The sequence below is a fragment of the Scyliorhinus torazame genome, chromosome 25 (assembly GCF_047496885.1).
Source record: "Scyliorhinus torazame isolate Kashiwa2021f chromosome 25, sScyTor2.1, whole genome shotgun sequence".
Taxonomy (NCBI): Eukaryota; Metazoa; Chordata; class Chondrichthyes; order Carcharhiniformes; family Scyliorhinidae; genus Scyliorhinus; species Scyliorhinus torazame.
Genome location: NC_092731.1, coordinates 17,528,735 through 17,546,228, shown reverse-complemented (window position 1 = coordinate 17,546,228; position 17,494 = coordinate 17,528,735). Strand labels below are relative to the sequence as shown.

Sequence of the window (17,494 nt, the reverse complement as noted above, 5' to 3'; positions counted from 1 at the left end):
TCTGTTGTCAATATGGTAAACACAAGTCGTGGGAGACTTTTGACTGTTTGTGGGTCAAGGTTGTTATGCAACTGTACTGGGAGGTCTGATCCTGTGATGTCTGATTGCAAAGTGCCTGATCACATGACACTTGCTGACAGTGGTATTGTATTTATTGCAGAAAGGTCGTGTCCCTTGTAGTTTATTAATGTTCCTGTTGGCTTTGTGCTCAGAACCAGACATCTTTCCCGGAGGAGAGCAAAAAAAATGCACGGGCACAAAGTCTACCTTGCTCCCAGGCTGCTCATAGCAGTGCCCAGGAAATCAATTCCCAATCCTGCGTGATTCCCAGGCAAGTGGGAAGAGTTGGCAACCCTACTTTATGGCAAACACTGATTATCGGATTGGCCACGCTAAATTGCCCCTTAATTGGAAAAAAATGAATTAGGTACTCTAAATGTTTTTTAAAACCTCGACTTCGAGCTGTAACTGCTTCCCCAGCCATAAGTGTAACAGAAAATTTGCATTGGTGGCTGTGGCAGCTTGCTGGGCACAAATTAGCTGCCTCATTTCCTACATTACAACATTGCAACAGAGACTGCCCTTCAGAAAGTACTTCGCCGGCTATAAAATGCTTGAGGCAGTCGCGAAAAGCACCAAATAAATGCAAGCCCAAGTCTTTCTATTTTTGGCGCTCAATCTTTGGAGCGCATCTCGAACCTACGTTTTTTAAAAATATAAATTTAGAGTACCAATTAAGAGTGACCAATCCACCTACCCTGCACATCATTTGGGTTGGCGGGGAGAGAACCACACGGACACAGGGAGAACGTGCAAACTCCGCACGGACAGTGGCCCAAAACCAGGATTGAACCCACAACCTTCAGACTCGAGAATGCCACCCACTGAGCCACAGCGGAGGCTAAAGACACCACAGTGTTTCTTTCCCCCTTAAATAGTTAATTAACTAGGAGATGGCAGCGTCACGCGTCTGTACAGATGGTGCCTGCAATCAGTCGAAGGCACACACACACTCAGTCGAAGGCACACACACACAAACAGTGGTTAGCACTGCCGCCTCAAGGCACCGAGGACTCGGGTTCGATCCCAGCCCTGGGTCAATGTCGGTGCGGAAGTTTGCACATAATAATAATTTTAAAAAACATTTAGAGTACCTAATTCATTTTTTCCAAATAAGGGGCAATTTAGCGTGGCCAATCCGCCTACCCTGCACATCTTTTGGGTTGTGGGGGCGAAACACACACAAACACGGGGAGAATGTGCAAACTCAACACGGACAGTGACCCAGGCCCGGGATCGAACCCGGGATCTCAGCGCCGTGAGGCAGCAGGGCTAACCCGCTGCGACACCGTGCTGCCCGCACATAATAATCTTTATTGTCACAAGTAGGCTTGCACCAACACTGCAATGAAGTTACTGTGAAAAGTCCCTAGTCGCCACACTCCGGCGCCTGTTCGGGTACACAGAGGGAGAATTCAGAATGTCCAATTCACCCAACAAGCACGTCTTTCGGGACTAGTGGGAGGAAACCCACGCAGACACGGGGAGAACGTGCAGACTCCGCACAGGCAGTGACCCAAGAGGGGAATCGAACCCGGGACCCCTGGCGCTGTGAAGCAACAGTGCTAACCACCGTGCTCCCCATCACCCTTGCAACCCACAGGTGAGCAGGGTACGCTAAACTGCCCCTCAATTGGGGGGGGGGGGGGGGGGAATGAATTAGATAGTTTTAATGATTAAAAAAAGAGACATACAGACACACACCCTTTCTTCTCAATGAATGACTCTTGACTGACTGGGGTTGTGCTGGGAGGATGTTGTGGCGGGCACTATTTGGCAGGAAGTCTGCCGGTCGCCGGTTGGGGGCCGGGGCGCATGCGCCGCCCCTATCTGGCGGACGGCGGGCTCACTATCTGGCAGCAGGACGAGGCGGCGGCGGCGGCGGCCGCGCGCGCGGCGCGGAGCCGAGCCCAGCGAGATGGAAGGGCAGCCAGCCGCCATGGCCTCGGCGCCCGGCGGCGCGGCCTGTCCCCCCAGCCCCATGCCCTGCCCGGCGGCGACCCCGCCGCCGCCGTTGGCGGCCAGCCTGGAGAAAACCGCCCCGGAAAACCCGCGCGAGCCCGACTCTTACACGGTGCCCGGCATTTTGCACTTCATCCAGCACGAGTGGACGCGCTTCGAGATGGAAAAGGCGCGCTGGGAAGCGGAAAAAGCCGAGCTGCAAGTGAGTGTGTGTGTGTGTGTGAGGGGTTAAAAAAAAAAGAGAACCCCATTCCGTTTTCTCCGCAGCCACCCGTCGCTCGTTAGCGTCGAAATCTGTGGAAAAGCCCGCGCGAAAATTTCGTCCGTGACAGAAAACAAGGTCCTTTTAAAAAAAAATAGATTTTACCTTCCATTGTCGCGGAGGGTCGGCGGAGCGCCGGCCGCCATCTTGGATTTAAAGATGGCGGCGGTTGTCTGTGGTCATGTCTTGAGCCCCCCCCCAAAAAAACCAAAACAATCATCCTGCTCGGGAATATTTGAATTTTAGCACCTTTTTAAAAATAAAAATAAAAATTTAGAGTACCCAATTCATTTTTTTTCCAATTGAGGGGCAATCCACCTACCCTGCGCATCTTTTTGGGGGTTTGCGGGAGCGAAACCCACACGGGGAGAATGTGCAAACCCCACCACACGGATGGTGACCCAGAGCCGGGATCAAGTCAAAAAAATTGCCTTTCCCCAAATGTCCGATGCTTCCTCCTGAGAACCTGTGCCCTTTTTTTCTTCTAAATATAGAATACCCAATTCTTTCTGCCCCCCCCCCCCCCCCAATTAAGGGGGCATTTAGCGTGGCCAATCCACCTAGCCCTGTGCATCTTTTTTAGGGTTGTGTGGTGGGAGACCCACGCGCAGCCACGGGGAGAACGTGGCAACTCCACGTGGACAGTGACCCCCCCCCCCGGGGCCAGGTTCGAAACTGGGTCCTCGGCGCCTTGAGGTGGCAGTGCTAACCAGTTTGCCGCCGTGCCGCCCTGAACCTGTGCATCTTTTTACCCCGGTTTAGTAGGAGGTGCAGTGATTTACAGCTTCAGTGGGATTCTACTTCCAAGGGCCAGTGCAGAGTTGTTGGGCCGAATGGCCTCCTTCTCTGTAAATTCTATGATTCTATAAACTTGCTGGTAGTCTTCCATCGCTGCCCCCCCCCCCCCCCCCCCCCAGGTGTTTGGGTCCTACTTGGATGGAACAGGCTGATGGCGATGATTTTAGTTTCTGAGTTGCAGCACTGTCATTAGGATTTGGCCCTTGCATTGATCTGTATAATTTGGGGAGAGCTGTCAGGATCCCTCGAGCTCCATTTATTTCACTGAGCTCACTGGGAAAGGTGGATTGGGTTCCAGCACTCGCCGTGCAACAAAAGAAAACAGGAGAAAAATATAGATGTCAGCTGCTAAATTCACTTGGCATTTTGCATTTGCTAAATTACGTTCAGCTTCAAGCCACTTTCGTGTTGTCTCAGGGTCATGCACCTTTTAATTTACTGTTACCTGGTTTTAAAAAAGCGTCCTCGAACATGTAGATGAAAGGTCAGACCCGAACATGTGTAAATATAAGACTAGTCGAGTTACGACAGGAGTATTTTTCTTGACAGAAGACTCCCCACCGCGAAATCTGACTTGGTATTTATACTTGAGGTTGTCCTTTGTTCCCCGCTGCATTGTAGTTGTTGAAATATGATCTGCAGCCATTCTTTAATCGTCCTCTAGTCTGTACAGGGATGCTTGTTCCTAGAGAGCCCCAGAGCTAGTTCTGAACAGGGACACAAACTCCTAAATTTGGGACAATCTATTACAATTAAAAAAGAACAATTTCAGTCACTTTCATAGAAATCAAATAAGTATGTTAGGAATTTTAGATCAGTTCAATTTAGTACTAAAAACCATGTACTTGAAAGTATTGTTTCGAATTGAGGTCAATGTGGGAAAAGTACCCAATACAGTAAGGCATATAGAAGTGAGTGAATGTTTCTGAATGGCAAGCTTGAAGTAAGAACAGCATGTTTACTAAATGGTCATGTATTGACTGAGGAAATGAGAATTGGTTACGTGTTTGGATTATCTATGGTACTCCAAGGGCGGAGAAGAGGGAATGGTAGGTCAGTGACCTACTGGTCAAGCCTTTGTCTACATTGCTGTCTAACAATTGAGTTGAAAGCATTTGGTATTATCCCAGGTTGTCTTGTTTCTGATTATTTCCGCTCTTCATTTCTCCGTAATCCCCATCCACATTAATGCTCCAGTGTGCTACATCTCAAAATAGTTGCTTGTGGTTGTTGGAACTCCATAATCATCCCAAATAAAGATCCACGTCATCTTGAGAATGGATCGTGGAAAGAGGTGCAAATGTTCCGAGCCTCTGTTTTTTTTTGGAACTCCTGCAAAAATTGGACTTGGCGCTCAGGGTCTGCATCTATCCCGATGTTGGCATATTGACATTGTTGACAGGCTGGCATTTATTTCCTATTCCTGGTTTTCCTGAAGATGGTCATGATGGTTGCCGAGGCAGCACGGTGGCACAATAGTTAGTGCTGCTGCCTCACGGCGCTGAGGCCCCGGTTCGATCACGGCTCTGGGTCACTGTCCGTGTGGAGTTTGCACATTAAGGGGCTAAATTGCCCCTTAATTGGAAAAAAATAATTGGGTACTCTAAATTTATATAAATAAATGATGGTTCCCGAACTGTTGCATCGGTATGGTAAATGTGTTGCAACAATGCTGTTGGATAGGGAGTTCCTGGACTTTGACCTGGTGACATTGAAGGAATGATGATTATACGCTCAAGTCACAATAGTGTGTGATTTGGAGGCGATAGTGTTTTATGTATTTGCCACATGTGTCCTTGTAAGTGGTGGAGGTCCCTGGTTTGGGAGGTACTGCCGAGAACCTTTGCCAAGTTGCTTTAGTAGAACATCATGTGGACAGTACACACTACAATCTACACCAATGGTAGTCGGAGTGGGTATTTAAGCTATTGGATGAGATGCTAATCAAGTCTGTGTGCTGTCCTGTTTCTTCAGTATTATTAGAGCTGCACACATCCAAACAAATGGAGAGTATCCCATCTCAGTCTTGACTTGTAGTTGGTAGAGATGCTTTTGGAAGTCAGGATGCGAGCAACTTGCCATAGAATACCAAGCCTCCATTCATCCTGTGGTGGTCAAATCATTATCTGACTGGTGTAGTTCAGTTTCTGATCAGTGGATTCAAGGAGTGTTGATGGTGAAGGTTTGTTGACTACTTCCTTGATATTTGAATATTGATGTGAAAAGCTACCAGTTTGACCTTCGAAGGAGAGACCTAGCTTAGGTATATGACAGCCTGGCTTTCAGCTACGAGCTCAAGGAGTCCAGATTCTGGGATCATGTGTCACTCGGGTTCATTCATTTCACTCGAGTTGCTTTTTAATTAAAAATTCCAAACATTGCCAATTATTTTCTCCCCTTCACATGGAAGAACATGGGCAGCATGGTAGCATAGTGGTTAGCACTATGGCTTCACCGCCAGGATCCCAGGTTCGATTTCCGGCTTGGGTCACTGTCTGTGCGGAGTCCGCACGTTCTACCCGTGTCTGCGTGGGTTTCCTCCGGGTGCTCCGGTTTCCTCCCACAAATCACCAAGGCCGTGCTTGTTAGGTGAATTGGACATTCTGAATTCTCTCTCTGTGTACCCGAACAGGCGCTGGAATGTGTCGACTAGGGGCTCTTCGCAGTAACTTCATTGCAGTGTTAATGTAAGCCTACTTGTGACACTAATAAAGATTATCATAGAATTTTTTAATCATAGAATTTACAGTGCAGAAGGAGGCCATTCAGCCCATCGAGTCTGCACCGGCTCTTGGAAAGAGCACCCTACCCAAGGTCAACACCTCCACCCGATCCCCATAACCCAGTAGCCCCACCCAACACTAAGGGCAATTTTGGACACTAAGGGCAATTTATCATGGCCAATCCACCTAACCTGCACATCTTTGGACTGTGGGAGGAAACTGGAGCACCTGGAGGAAACCCACGCACACACTGGGAGGATGTGCAGACTCCGCACAGACAGTGACCCAAGCCGGAATCGAACCTGGGACCCTGGAGCTGTGAAGCAATTGTGCTATCCACAAGGCTACCATGCTGCCCTTATTATTATTTAAAAAAAACAATATGACCTGCTGGGAAATGATTGCATGGACAATGGTCACCCCTCATTAAAGTGAGCAGTGGCCTTTCTTTATCTGAGAGTTCAGACAGTGTTTGCTGGTCGATCATGCAAAGAAGGACTTATCTTTATATACGTCTTTTCATAACTTCAGGATATCCCAAAGCACTTGAAGCCAACAAAATACTGCAGTCACTGTTGTAAAGTAGGACTGGGGAAGAGGGAGCAAGTCATTTTTAGTTTCTCTGCTGCAATTAGCTTGGCACAGGTCAGTCTTTTAGTTTATTTGGCTCAGTTAAGTGCGATGAGAATCAACAGAATTATCCAAGCAGGTTTCAGGTGTATATATTTTCTTTTCTTTTAAATTCAGTTCAATCTGTAAAGTTACTGCAGTGGAGTAATTGTTTTTTCATTGTAACTGTGTGGTGACGATGTTAAGGAATGTCACTTCGATGTTGAAGCCTATGGTGCTTAACTGGGCACAACTATGGTTTGAACCTGGCCGACATCCTGCTTTGTATGGTTCAACTTTGGGTGGAGCAAGGGCTGGTTAGGAAGGTTCAAAATGGCCTTTGCAGGGACATGGTCTATTCCAGCTGTGATGATAACCGACTCAAGGACAGAGAGAAAGATATTAAATATTCTTTCCACAACACCCTCCCTCCTTTGTCTCCTGTATCCGTCTGTCTCGTGGAATTAATTAAACTGAATGCAGTGGAATTCCCTGCATACCACTAGTTGGTGAAGTTAATGAAGTGGGTGATCAAAGATTCAAATTTTAATTCGGCATGACCTTGGTCAAACTGAAAGGTAAACTAAACAGGCCGAACACTCGAGGCAACCAGAGAAAGAAACATGATGTCAATTGTGTTTTCTCCGCCAAGTAGAGGTTTTCATTGACTAATAAAGGATACTTGTGGGGGAAGGTGTGTGAGTTGCCTTCCAGTGTTCAGACATGCAAACCAAGAAGCAGCCAGATTCAGGCTTCGGCCTGCACAGTCAGATGATCTCAGCCAAGGTAGCTGCAATTGGGTACTTCTGGGTCACAGAGGAGAAGATTGACGAGATTTCCTGTTTCTGATGACTATTCCTTCTCCTTCACCTCTGTGAGTATGTTGGGTGAAGGCATGTTTAGACACATATGAGCCATCTCATCAATGGATACTCTTGTCAACACCCTGTCTAGGCTTACGCATGGAGAATTGACTTCTTCATAAAGAGAAAAGACGAATGTGGAGAGGGCGATTGGTGGGAAAAGATAGAATGGGTGTGGTGATCAAATGTGAACGATGCCTGTATTAAACATACTTGATCATTTAATTTTCTATTTGCCCTTGCAGTTGAGTGTTGACTGTTTTAACGAAATGGAACGGCAGGGTAGCAAAGTGGTTAGCACTGCTGCCTCACGGTGCCAGGGACCCAGGTTCAATTTTGACCATGGGTGATTGTGTGGAGTTTTCATGGTCTCCCCCTGTCTGCATGGTTTTCCTCCGAGTGCTCTGGTTTCCTCCCAAGGTTCAAAGATATGCAGGTTAGGTGGATTGTCCATGATCAATGCGATGGGGGAGCGGGCCTGGGTGCAGTGCTCTTTTGGAGTGTCGGTGCAGACTCGATGGGCCGAATGGCGGCCTCCTGCTCTGTAAGGGTTCTATGGGAATTCCATGCACTCACAACTCTGCTTCTTCTCCCCTCAACTTCCTGAGTCACTCAAATGGCTGTCTGCATTGACCATGGGGAAATTGATCCCAAGCCTGTCCATGCCCTAAATTCACATTTTCAATTGGAAGCACCAAACAGAGATTAGCAGTGGAATCCCTGGATGACATCTTTGCCTCCACTGTTCCCTCCTCAAAGGTGCAACTGAACACTTTTGGGACACATGATTGACTCAGTCTCATACAAATCCGTGTGTGTTGTGGTTAGTGCCATCATTGCATTCAGCCAAGCAGACCACCTACTAATGTAGCAAAACAAACCCAGCTATCGGCATTGTGGCCCCATAGCTAGTCATTGGCTTTGCTTTGATTCCTCATTTGTTTTCCTGCCACGGTGCTCAGGAAAAAATGTGTGTGAGGTGTGAAGAGCTGATTAAAAAGAGCCTCCCTCACTTCAGTAAGAAAGAGAAATCTCAACATGATTTTCTCATTTTATGTTTAACGCAATCTTGAGATGTATGGTCTCCAGTATCTGATGGGCAACCTGAACAGTGTTTTTCTGATTTAAAAAAAAAAATATTGAGTTCTGCAAAGGAGCTGTGCACTTGTACATGCAGAATTATTTATTGCTATGTGTGCTTTTACATTTACTCCTTACGTGTGTTTTATTCTCTCTCATTAAGGTGAGGGATATTAGTAACAGGCAATAATAAAACACTAGAAAATCTCTCTGTAACCCTCCTCAACCACACCTTCATTTAACTGTTGAGGTACTCACTGCTGGGAAGCAGAGCTGTTGCATGCAAATTTCCAACACTAACCATTGTGTGGCCTAGTTAAATTTGCCACAAGAGGATATTTTTCGCTGTGGATCCATCTTTACGAGGAACTGGATTAAAATGCCTTGTGTACAGCGATCTTGCATCCACTTCACCTCATCAATCTGGGTTGGATCCAAAACATGGGTCCGAGAGGGGGGGAAACAGCCAGTGCCTGATAAACTGCACCATCCATGTTGACTCCCAGGCATCGGAGAACTTCTAGCATCTTTTGTTTTAATTTTTATTCTGGAACTTGCATTTCATTTCCATCATTATCTGCATTTCCACAGCAGCCCTTATCTGAAGCCACATGTCACAAAAGTGAAATCAAATGAAATGAAAATCGTTTATTGTCACAGGTAGGCTTCAAATGAAGTTACTGTGAAAAGCCCCTAGTCGCCACATTCCGGCGCCTGTTCGGGGAGGCTGGTATGGGAATTGAACCGTGCTGCTGGCCTGCCTTGGTCTGCTTTCAAAGCCAGCGATTTAGCCCTGTGCTAAACCAGCCCCAGTAATTTACAGTGGAGGAAGAGCCGGAGGAAGAAAGGACAAATGGGGATAATGAAAGTGACCCGCTTTTGGGAAAAGGGAGCGAGGAGGTTTTAGCAAGCAGCTAGGGAGTTGAATCGGAGTTCCAAAGAACAGGATGAAGGATCTGACAGCTGCTACCAATGCTGGAATGAAGGCAGTTCATTTATCCAATAAGCTACCAGGGGAGTTAGCTTATTTTTTAAATCATACTTTATATATTTTTCCCCTTGTTCAGATCTTCCTATTCCTTGGCTGAAGAAGCAGCCAAGTAACATCATCGAAAGCGTTTATTGACCTCTGATGTATATACAAGCTTCAGCTTTGTTGGACACTCAAGAAGCACCATATGAAATAACATCACTCTGAAATAAATAGCCTTGTTGGTCATTTGCACATTTTACTCCCACAGTCTGCCATTGTTCCTGTTCAAAGGTCGGACTGGTTTAAACTAATGATCCCAGACATTGTGGATTGTAGCCAACGATAATGGATGCCAGTGGTCCATTCTTGTAAATGAGAAGGGACCTGACATATGCAACAGAGATTTACACCTTTACATGACAGATGGTTGTTAATGGCACCATTATATTAGAGTAACAGTTACTGGAGGGGGGGATTTGCTATGGAGGTACCGCTTTGCTATATAGGTAACATGCTTCTTTAATGCCAGCTTTGAACCAAGAGAAAATAAGTGTAAAATAAACCCTTTTAGAAGCTGTCCCACTGGCTCAGTTGATAAAGACAGCATACAGCTACGCCAGATATCCGAGAAGGTTGCACGTCTGATTCTCAAGTGTGTGCTGGGATGGCTGATTTTAGCTCTGGATTGGTCGTGGGGTTGCAAGTTGACTTCAATGCCTGAAAACCCGGGTCAGAAAATGCCCTGATTTCTGACCAATTCTGAGAGTTTGAAAAAAAATTAAAATCGCTTATTGTCATCAATGAAGTTACTGTGAAAAGCCCTTAGTCGCCACATTCCGGCGCCTTTTGGGGAGGCTAGTACGGGAATCGAACCGTGCTGCTGGCCTGCCTTGGTCTGCTTTAAAAGCCAGCGATTTAACCCAGTGTGCTAAACCAGCCCCTTTGAACACGCACTAAGAGTTTTTTGGACTCCCTCATGGGGCTCTGTACAATCAAGTAACCTTTTGCATAAACTGTTTAACAAAATTGTATTTAAATGTCCCCTTTCACTACTTCAGGATGTCCTACAGCACTTCATTCAAAGAAGTGCAGTAAGGTCCTACAAACAGCAGTGAGGTAAATGTTGAGATAATCTGTTTCTGATTGGAGAAGTAGTTGGGGAATAAATATTGGTCAAGATACCAGGAAAAACTCCCCTGCTGTTCTTCTCAATTGCCATAGGATCTTTAACAGCCACCTGAGAGACCTCAATTTAACAAAATAACTAAGAGAAATGGTACTTCTGAGCGTATTGTAATGGGGTGCTGGCCTAAATGATGTGCTTAAATCGTTAGATTGGGGTTGGAACTCACTTGGGTGTGTGTGCAACCATTAAGCCAAAGCTTAGATTTCCATGTGAATTGTAGAACAATAAAAAGGTATTGGAGATCTGCTGCTATATTAAATCATATCCTAGAAAGTGTTAATGTTTTCAGGAGACGAGAGAGAAAATAACTAAACTGAGCAATGATTTCGTTTTGTGGGAAATTGGTCGCTATAAATTGCACCAGTGGAATGGCACCATTCTAGCCAACCCTGTACTGCTTTAGATTAGATAGAGTGCACGTTATTTGAATAATATATTTTTAACTACTGTTGCACCGTGTTATCATTGGTTCATTTAATGCATTATTAATGCATTTTAGACAAAGATGCTCTTGCGCTAATGTACGTTAATATTGTGAAAACCTACTCTGCGCAATATCTCAGCACTTGACTCCAGTGTTATGAAACTCAGAATGCTTGTTCTGCGCAGCCGCCAAGTTTGGGAGGTCAAGATCTTTGCATTTAATTATATTGCCAGTACTTTTCACAGCTCAAGTGGAAATAATTCAGCATATCCCTTGTTGCACTTCACTGAAATTCTAATGACAATTTTGGAGATTGATCCATGCCTCGTCTAAGAGGCAGTCAGTGACGAACAGCAGGAGTTGCCCAGGGCAACATCTGAGGGTCTAAATAACAGGAGGCAGCCATCAATAAAAATAACACCAAGTAAAATGTTATTGAAGGGGTGAGAATAAAGGGATAATATAATCTTCATTTGTTATTAAATTGCTGCTGGACTGTTATTTAGCTATAGTTTTGAACAATCCTGTTAATGTTCGGTTCCGGTTATTTTTGCGTCCCTCAAGAAGTGCACTTTCGTGTCTCATTATTATTGGACCCCTACTCCCAAGACTCGAGTTCACAATTTCTGTAGTAATCATAATCCCTTAGGTATGCTGTATGATTTAACAAGCTCATCCTTCAGGTGAACTTTTTTTTTTTGTTTTTAAAAATAAATTTAGAGTACCCAATTCATTTTTTTTTCCAATTGAGGGGCAATTTAACGTGGCCAATCCACCTAACCTGCACATCTTTTGGGTTGTGGGGCTGAAACCCATGCAAACGCGGGGAGAATGTGCAAGCTCCATACGGACAGTGACCCAGGGCCGGGGTTGAACCTGGGACCTCGGCGCCGTGAGGCATCAGGGCTAACCCACTGTGCCACCGTGCTGCCCCCTTCAGGTGAACTGTTGAAGCTGCCTATTCAGGTAGTAATATATGAAGAAGAGCAGGGAGTTCTGCCGGTTCCCTGGCCAACACCATCTCATAACCAAAAAATCAACTAATCGTTCACCTCCTTGCTTTTATGGTGCTGGCGCAGAATGGCCACCGTGTTTACCGACATAGCTCCAAAAAATTATTTTTTTTACTCCTGGGGTAATTCGGATGCCAAGTACTTTGTGACGTGTTAAGTTTCTTCAAAGATAACATTTTACAAAAATGTTCTGGAACAACATAGGCCTCAGTTTGGTGATGCCACCTTTTGCATTGCATGGCCCTGGTGCCAGACCGTTGTTCAAAGGTTGTGCTCCTTGCTGCCAGAAGTTTCCTGGTTGTCAGCAGTGCCTTGCGTCACTGTTTCGTGAATCAGCACTCCTGTGTGGTCCTGAGGGGATATTGCAATGTCCGAGGGATCGTTCAGCTGAGAGATTAAAACGAGGCAATGTCTTCCCTTTCAGGTTGACATAAAATCCTTTAGTACTATTTCTATGAAGAGCAGAGGAGTTCTCCTGCATGTCCTGGCTGATATTTATCCATCAACCGACATCACTAAAACAGATTATTTAGCCATGGTCTTATTGCTGTGTGTGTAAGCTTGCTGTGCACAACTTGGCAACAACAGGAACTACACTGACTCATAGGGCGGGATTCTCCGAAATGGAGGCAGAGTGTTTGCGCCGTCGTGAACGCCGTCGAGGGTCATGACGGCACGAAACGGCCCCTATCCCGACCGATTCAGGGCCCGATAATGGGCTAGGAGCGGCGCCGCGTCATTTACGCGCGCCAGGCCTTGCGCCGCCTACATGACGCGGCCGGCGCCGCATAACTGGCGTCACCCGCGCATGCGCCGGTTGGCCGACGCCAACCCGCGCATGCGTGGTTACCGTCCTCTCCGAGTCCGCCCCACAAGAAGATGTCTGACGGATCTTGCGGGGCTGCGGAAGAAAGGAGGACCTCCTTCAGAGAGGCTGGCCCGGCGATCGGTGGGCACCGATCGCGGGCCAGACCCCATTTGAGGGCCCCCCCGGTGCAGGATCCCCCCTCAGGCCGCCCCCCCAGTGCTCCCGCGCTGTTCCCGCCGGTAGCGACCAGGTGTGGACGGCGCTGGGGGGAACCCGCCGTTTTGGGCAGGCCGCTCGGCCCATCCAGGCTGGTGAATCGCCATTTTGGCTGTCTCGGGCGATTCACTGGACCGCGGCGCGCAAAACGCGATTGTGCTGGTCTGGCCGCTTCCATGAAGGTGTCGCGGGAAAATTTGGCGACGCAGGCGATTCTCCCAACCGGCGCGGGAGCAGAGAACCGCGCCCATAGTCTATGAATTGCTTTGGAATGTTTGGAGATCGTGAAAAGCGCTCTTTTTACTGCAGGAAGAGGTGGGAAACATGTTCAGAGCTGTGACCCTCTCACCAGCCGCTGGTGGGCTTTATGCAGATCTACCATCGCACATTTTCTCCCTCTACTTTCCATTTGGGATATGTAGCTACCTTTTTAAAAACATTTAAAGTACCCAATTATTCTTTTTCCAATTAAGGGCAATTTAGCATGGCCAAGCCACCTAGCCTGCACATCTTTGGGTTGTGGGGGTGAGACCCAGGCAAACACGGGGAGAATGTGCAAACTCCACATGGACAGTGGTCCGGGATCAAACCCGGATCCTCAGCGTGGTGAGGCAGCAGATCTAACCACTGCACCACCGTGCCGCCCTTGCTCTATCGCTACCTTTGATGTCAACAAAACAGAATTGTATTCCTCTCCTAACCTCCACCCTATCACTGACCTTTCCATTTTGTCTTCTCCCCTATGCCCTGCTTTTCCTTTAGCGTGTCCTCCAACCAGGATTGGCAACATACCACACAGAGAATCAGTTGGTCTGGATTAAGTAAAACACTTGCATTTATTTATGATGCAACTTTCACAACTTCAGGACATCCCAAAGCTCTTCACTTTGAATTCAGTGAAGTACATTTGAAGTCACTGTTGTAATGGAGGATATGAGGGAGCCAAATTGTTCACAGCAATCTCCCCCACACACAGCAATGTGATAGTGACCAAAGAATAATTTTCTGCACGTAGAGTGATAAATGTTGGCCAGGACACTGGGGATAACTTCCCTGCTCTTCTTCAAAATGGTGCAAAACGTCTACCTGCTCCACAGCAGAAATTGAAATGCAGCAAGCCCTTGAACTGATTTAATGATTAGGATCTGCTTTTTTATTATTTAAAGGCACGTGTGGCCTTTCTGCAAGGAGAGAGGAAAGGTCAGGAGAACCTCAAGAAGGATCTGGTCCGGAGAATTAAGATGCTGGAATACGCCTTAAAGCAAGAAAGGTAAGCCTTGCAAACCAAACTCTGGATCTACCCCAGCAATACTGTGCGGCTGCCTGAGATGGGAAATCGTAATTTGTCTTGCATTAAAGTTTGCATCAAAAGCTAAGTTAAAGGGTGGCACAGTGGTTAGCACTGCTGCCTCACGGCGCCGAGGACCCGGGTTCAATCCCGGCCCCGGGTCACTGTCCGTGTGGAGATTGTGCATTCTCCCCATGTCTGTGTGGGTCTCACCCCCACAACCCAAAGATGTGCAAGTTAGGTCTATTGGCCATGCTAAATTGCCCCTTAATTGGGGGGTCGGAAATAATTGGGCACTTAAAAATTTTTTTAAAAGCTACGTTGGGGTACCGAGAATTTCAAAAAAATACAATGTGGCTATGAAATGAAATTTCAAAAGCTCAGTCCTAATGAGTCCTCTTCGGTAAGGTAGAATTTGCATACAATGAATATGTATGTGGATATGCTATGGGGAAGAGGGAAGGGACCTTGTTTTAATCAAGCAATGGTAAACTCCTTGTGCTCGTAACTGTTTTCTTTCCTGTATTAAACCTAGGTTTCTTAGTTTACATTAAAAAAAAGTCATCCAGAGTTCCTGCTTCTGATTAATCGTAACCCCCTTCCCCTACAGGAAAGCATGGGGTGATGTTGAGTGGCCATAAGATTGGTCTCTGCTGTGTTGCTTCCCATAGTAATAAGCCTGCTGTCACTCATGTAAAGAGTAAGAGGTACTTAAGGGCTGCTGATGCTGGTGAAAGTCCCTCTTTAATCTTGTAAAACCAACTTGCTCGAGATGTGCTAAAAGCAACTTATTGAAAAAGGAAGGAAATTTTAAAATGCCATTTACATTTAGCATGGGCTTAATTGCTGGAAGCATTGGGATTTGTGGAAATCAATCCCCTGGCTATGTCAGGAAGATGAACATCTGCAAAATTCAATTATATGTATTTTGCATTTCCTTTTTCCCAAGTCAGGTGCTCTATTCATATCACTATCACTTGTTAATTTTACATTAGTACATCTTCATTTCACTGTTTTTCTAGGACAAAATACCACAAATTGAAGTATGGAACGGAACCAGTTCAAGGTGACTCAAAGACAGATGCGCCTGATTCGGGTATGTTGAAAAATTCTACAGTTGCCTGAGACTGATTCTTACCTTCAATTAAAAGTCACTGTGGCAGGTGTACGGTATGGGTAGGTTAAGTGGTCTGCGGTTTTGGACATGGTGTTTTCCCATATCAGTATTTATCATCTGGGGGTCGGTTTAGATCACTTGGCTAGACAGCTAGTTCGCGATGCAGAGCAAGGCCAGCAACGCGGGTTCAGTTCTCATACCGACTTGGGTCATTCACGAAGGTCCCGCCTTCTCAACTTTGCCCCTCGCCTGAGGTGTGGTGATCACCACCAATCTGCTCTCCCCCAACAAAAGGGGAAAGCAGTCTATGGAACACAAAAGGGGAAAGCAGCCTATGGAACTTTGCGCCCCCCTCCCGCACTCTCCACATCAATCTTTTCCTACCACATCTGCCAGCTCAGTTCAGTTCCAACATTGACCGTTTATGTAGAACCTTGAACAGAAAAAATGTCCACAGACATTCAAGTCTGGTGCTGCACTTGCCTTGAGGGCTCTTTTTTTTTAAATAGTGAAACCAATGCCTACATTAAATCTTTTTTTCCCTTAAAAGGTCCTCGGCTGTGAGGCAGCAGTGCTAACCATTGCGCCATCATGCCGCCCAGGCCCTTTTAAAGTCCACCCCTTGAATGATTATTCAGAGTGGCCCCTGAGGGAACAGGGGCCACTTGAGAGAAACCGGGAGCTTTACTCCCTTTGAGAGAGTGCTCACTCCCGTTACATTTTCTGTAAAATTGGGTCGAATGTTGTAAATGCAGAAATTGATTGGATTTACAAGCTGCTGAAGGTGAGGAAGACCATTTGGCTCATCTCAGTTTGGCCATCCAGAGAAACCCGACCAACTCTTTATTGCCATATCCAGTGGTTTCTTTAAATGAGCTTAGATTTAACACTTTATCCAGGTCTATTATTTACATTGATCACTATTCGCTATGAATTGTCAACCCATGATAAATCATTGCTCAAATTCTAATCACATTTGTACACTGCTAAGCTTATTTAGTATTGTGTTGCTAATAGCTTATAGGAATACCACCATACAGAAATCAATAATCTCTATAATGCTCTTAATTCTTAAGCCCAAATAGATTCCATGGCCACTTGCAACAGACCCATGATTTATACTGTTTTATTGTAGTATTATGCAGCTTAAAGTGCCCTCGTTAGGCAAGTCTAGAAGGATGTCCATAGGTTTGTTACTTTTATCCATTCAGGTGGTCATTATACTAAGATTTCATACCCGTCTCTTTATGCACATACCATGTCAAAGTTTCACAGTAAAATCTGAGTGATCATGGGTTGTAATAGGGAAGGAATAGATAGCAGATCTAAATTTGTACCACGTTTAAGCACATGCCATAGAGTTATATGTACACTAAAAGCAGGAATCTTGTTCCCACTTATCATTTTTCTCTAAATCTTTGCACTCTCTGGCAGTAACTGTAATTGTTGGTAGATTATTTGGATATGGAGGGTACCTTAGCTGCCTGCAAACCCATCGCCACATATTGTGCACTCACATTACTTTCCAGTTTGGCTGGCTGATCTCTTTTCTACCAGGCTTCCTTAACCAGCGCCCATTGTAGCAACTCCATTTACCTCGCTGGATGGGGATCAGTTAACCTTAATCAGACTGGGCACAGTAAGAAGTCTTACAACACCAGATTAAAGTCCAACAGGTTTGTTTCGAATCATTAGCTTTCGGGGCGCAGCTCCTTCCTCATGTGAATGTAAGACTTCTTGCTGTACTCACCCCAGTCCAACGCCGGCTTCTCCACATCTTAATCAGACTGGGAATTGCATGTGAGACCCATCTGCACTATGTGGCACATTATAGTAAGAGTGTTGTTACATTTAACACAGTAGCTGAAAGGATAGTGATAAGTCTGGACCTGTATATTCTCTCGTAGGCGTGATTGATGTGAAATGCAAACACAATTTTGTGTGAAGTAGGAATTGGGTGGAGTAACTACTTGGATTTCCAGACCATAAAGTAAACACATTGGAATCTGAAACTGCTCCTTGCATAGTTCTAGGCTTGCCCGCTGAAGGTACTGGAGATTTTCAAACCGATATATCCAATTGCTATTTAACACTTCAATAAAACTTAACAGG

General features: G+C 45.9%; 2 protein-coding genes across 5 annotated transcripts in view; one reads left to right on the top strand and one right to left on the bottom strand.

Moving 5' to 3' along the window:
* Positions 1 to 2,460, bottom strand: part of fkrp (fukutin related protein) — a 35,168-nt gene extending 32,708 nt beyond the window's left edge. For 2 of the 4 annotated variants that reach the window (XM_072490114.1, XM_072490116.1), the window contains exon 1: positions 2,390 to 2,460. The gene's annotated coding sequence lies outside the window, so the exon portion shown is untranslated. The remainder of the gene's footprint in view (positions 1 to 2,389) is intronic. The other 2 variants (XM_072490115.1, XM_072490117.1) reach the window with 1 other exon arrangement.
* Positions 1,942 to 17,494, top strand: part of LOC140402374 (striatin-3-like) — a 59,069-nt gene continuing 43,516 nt past the window's right edge. The window contains exons 1-3 of the mRNA XM_072490113.1: positions 1,942 to 2,224; positions 14,144 to 14,247; positions 15,288 to 15,361. Of these exons, the coding sequence (XP_072346214.1) occupies positions 1,979 to 2,224; positions 14,144 to 14,247; positions 15,288 to 15,361 (424 nt within the window). The 5' untranslated portion in view covers positions 1,942 to 1,978. The remainder of the gene's footprint in view (positions 2,225 to 14,143; positions 14,248 to 15,287; positions 15,362 to 17,494) is intronic.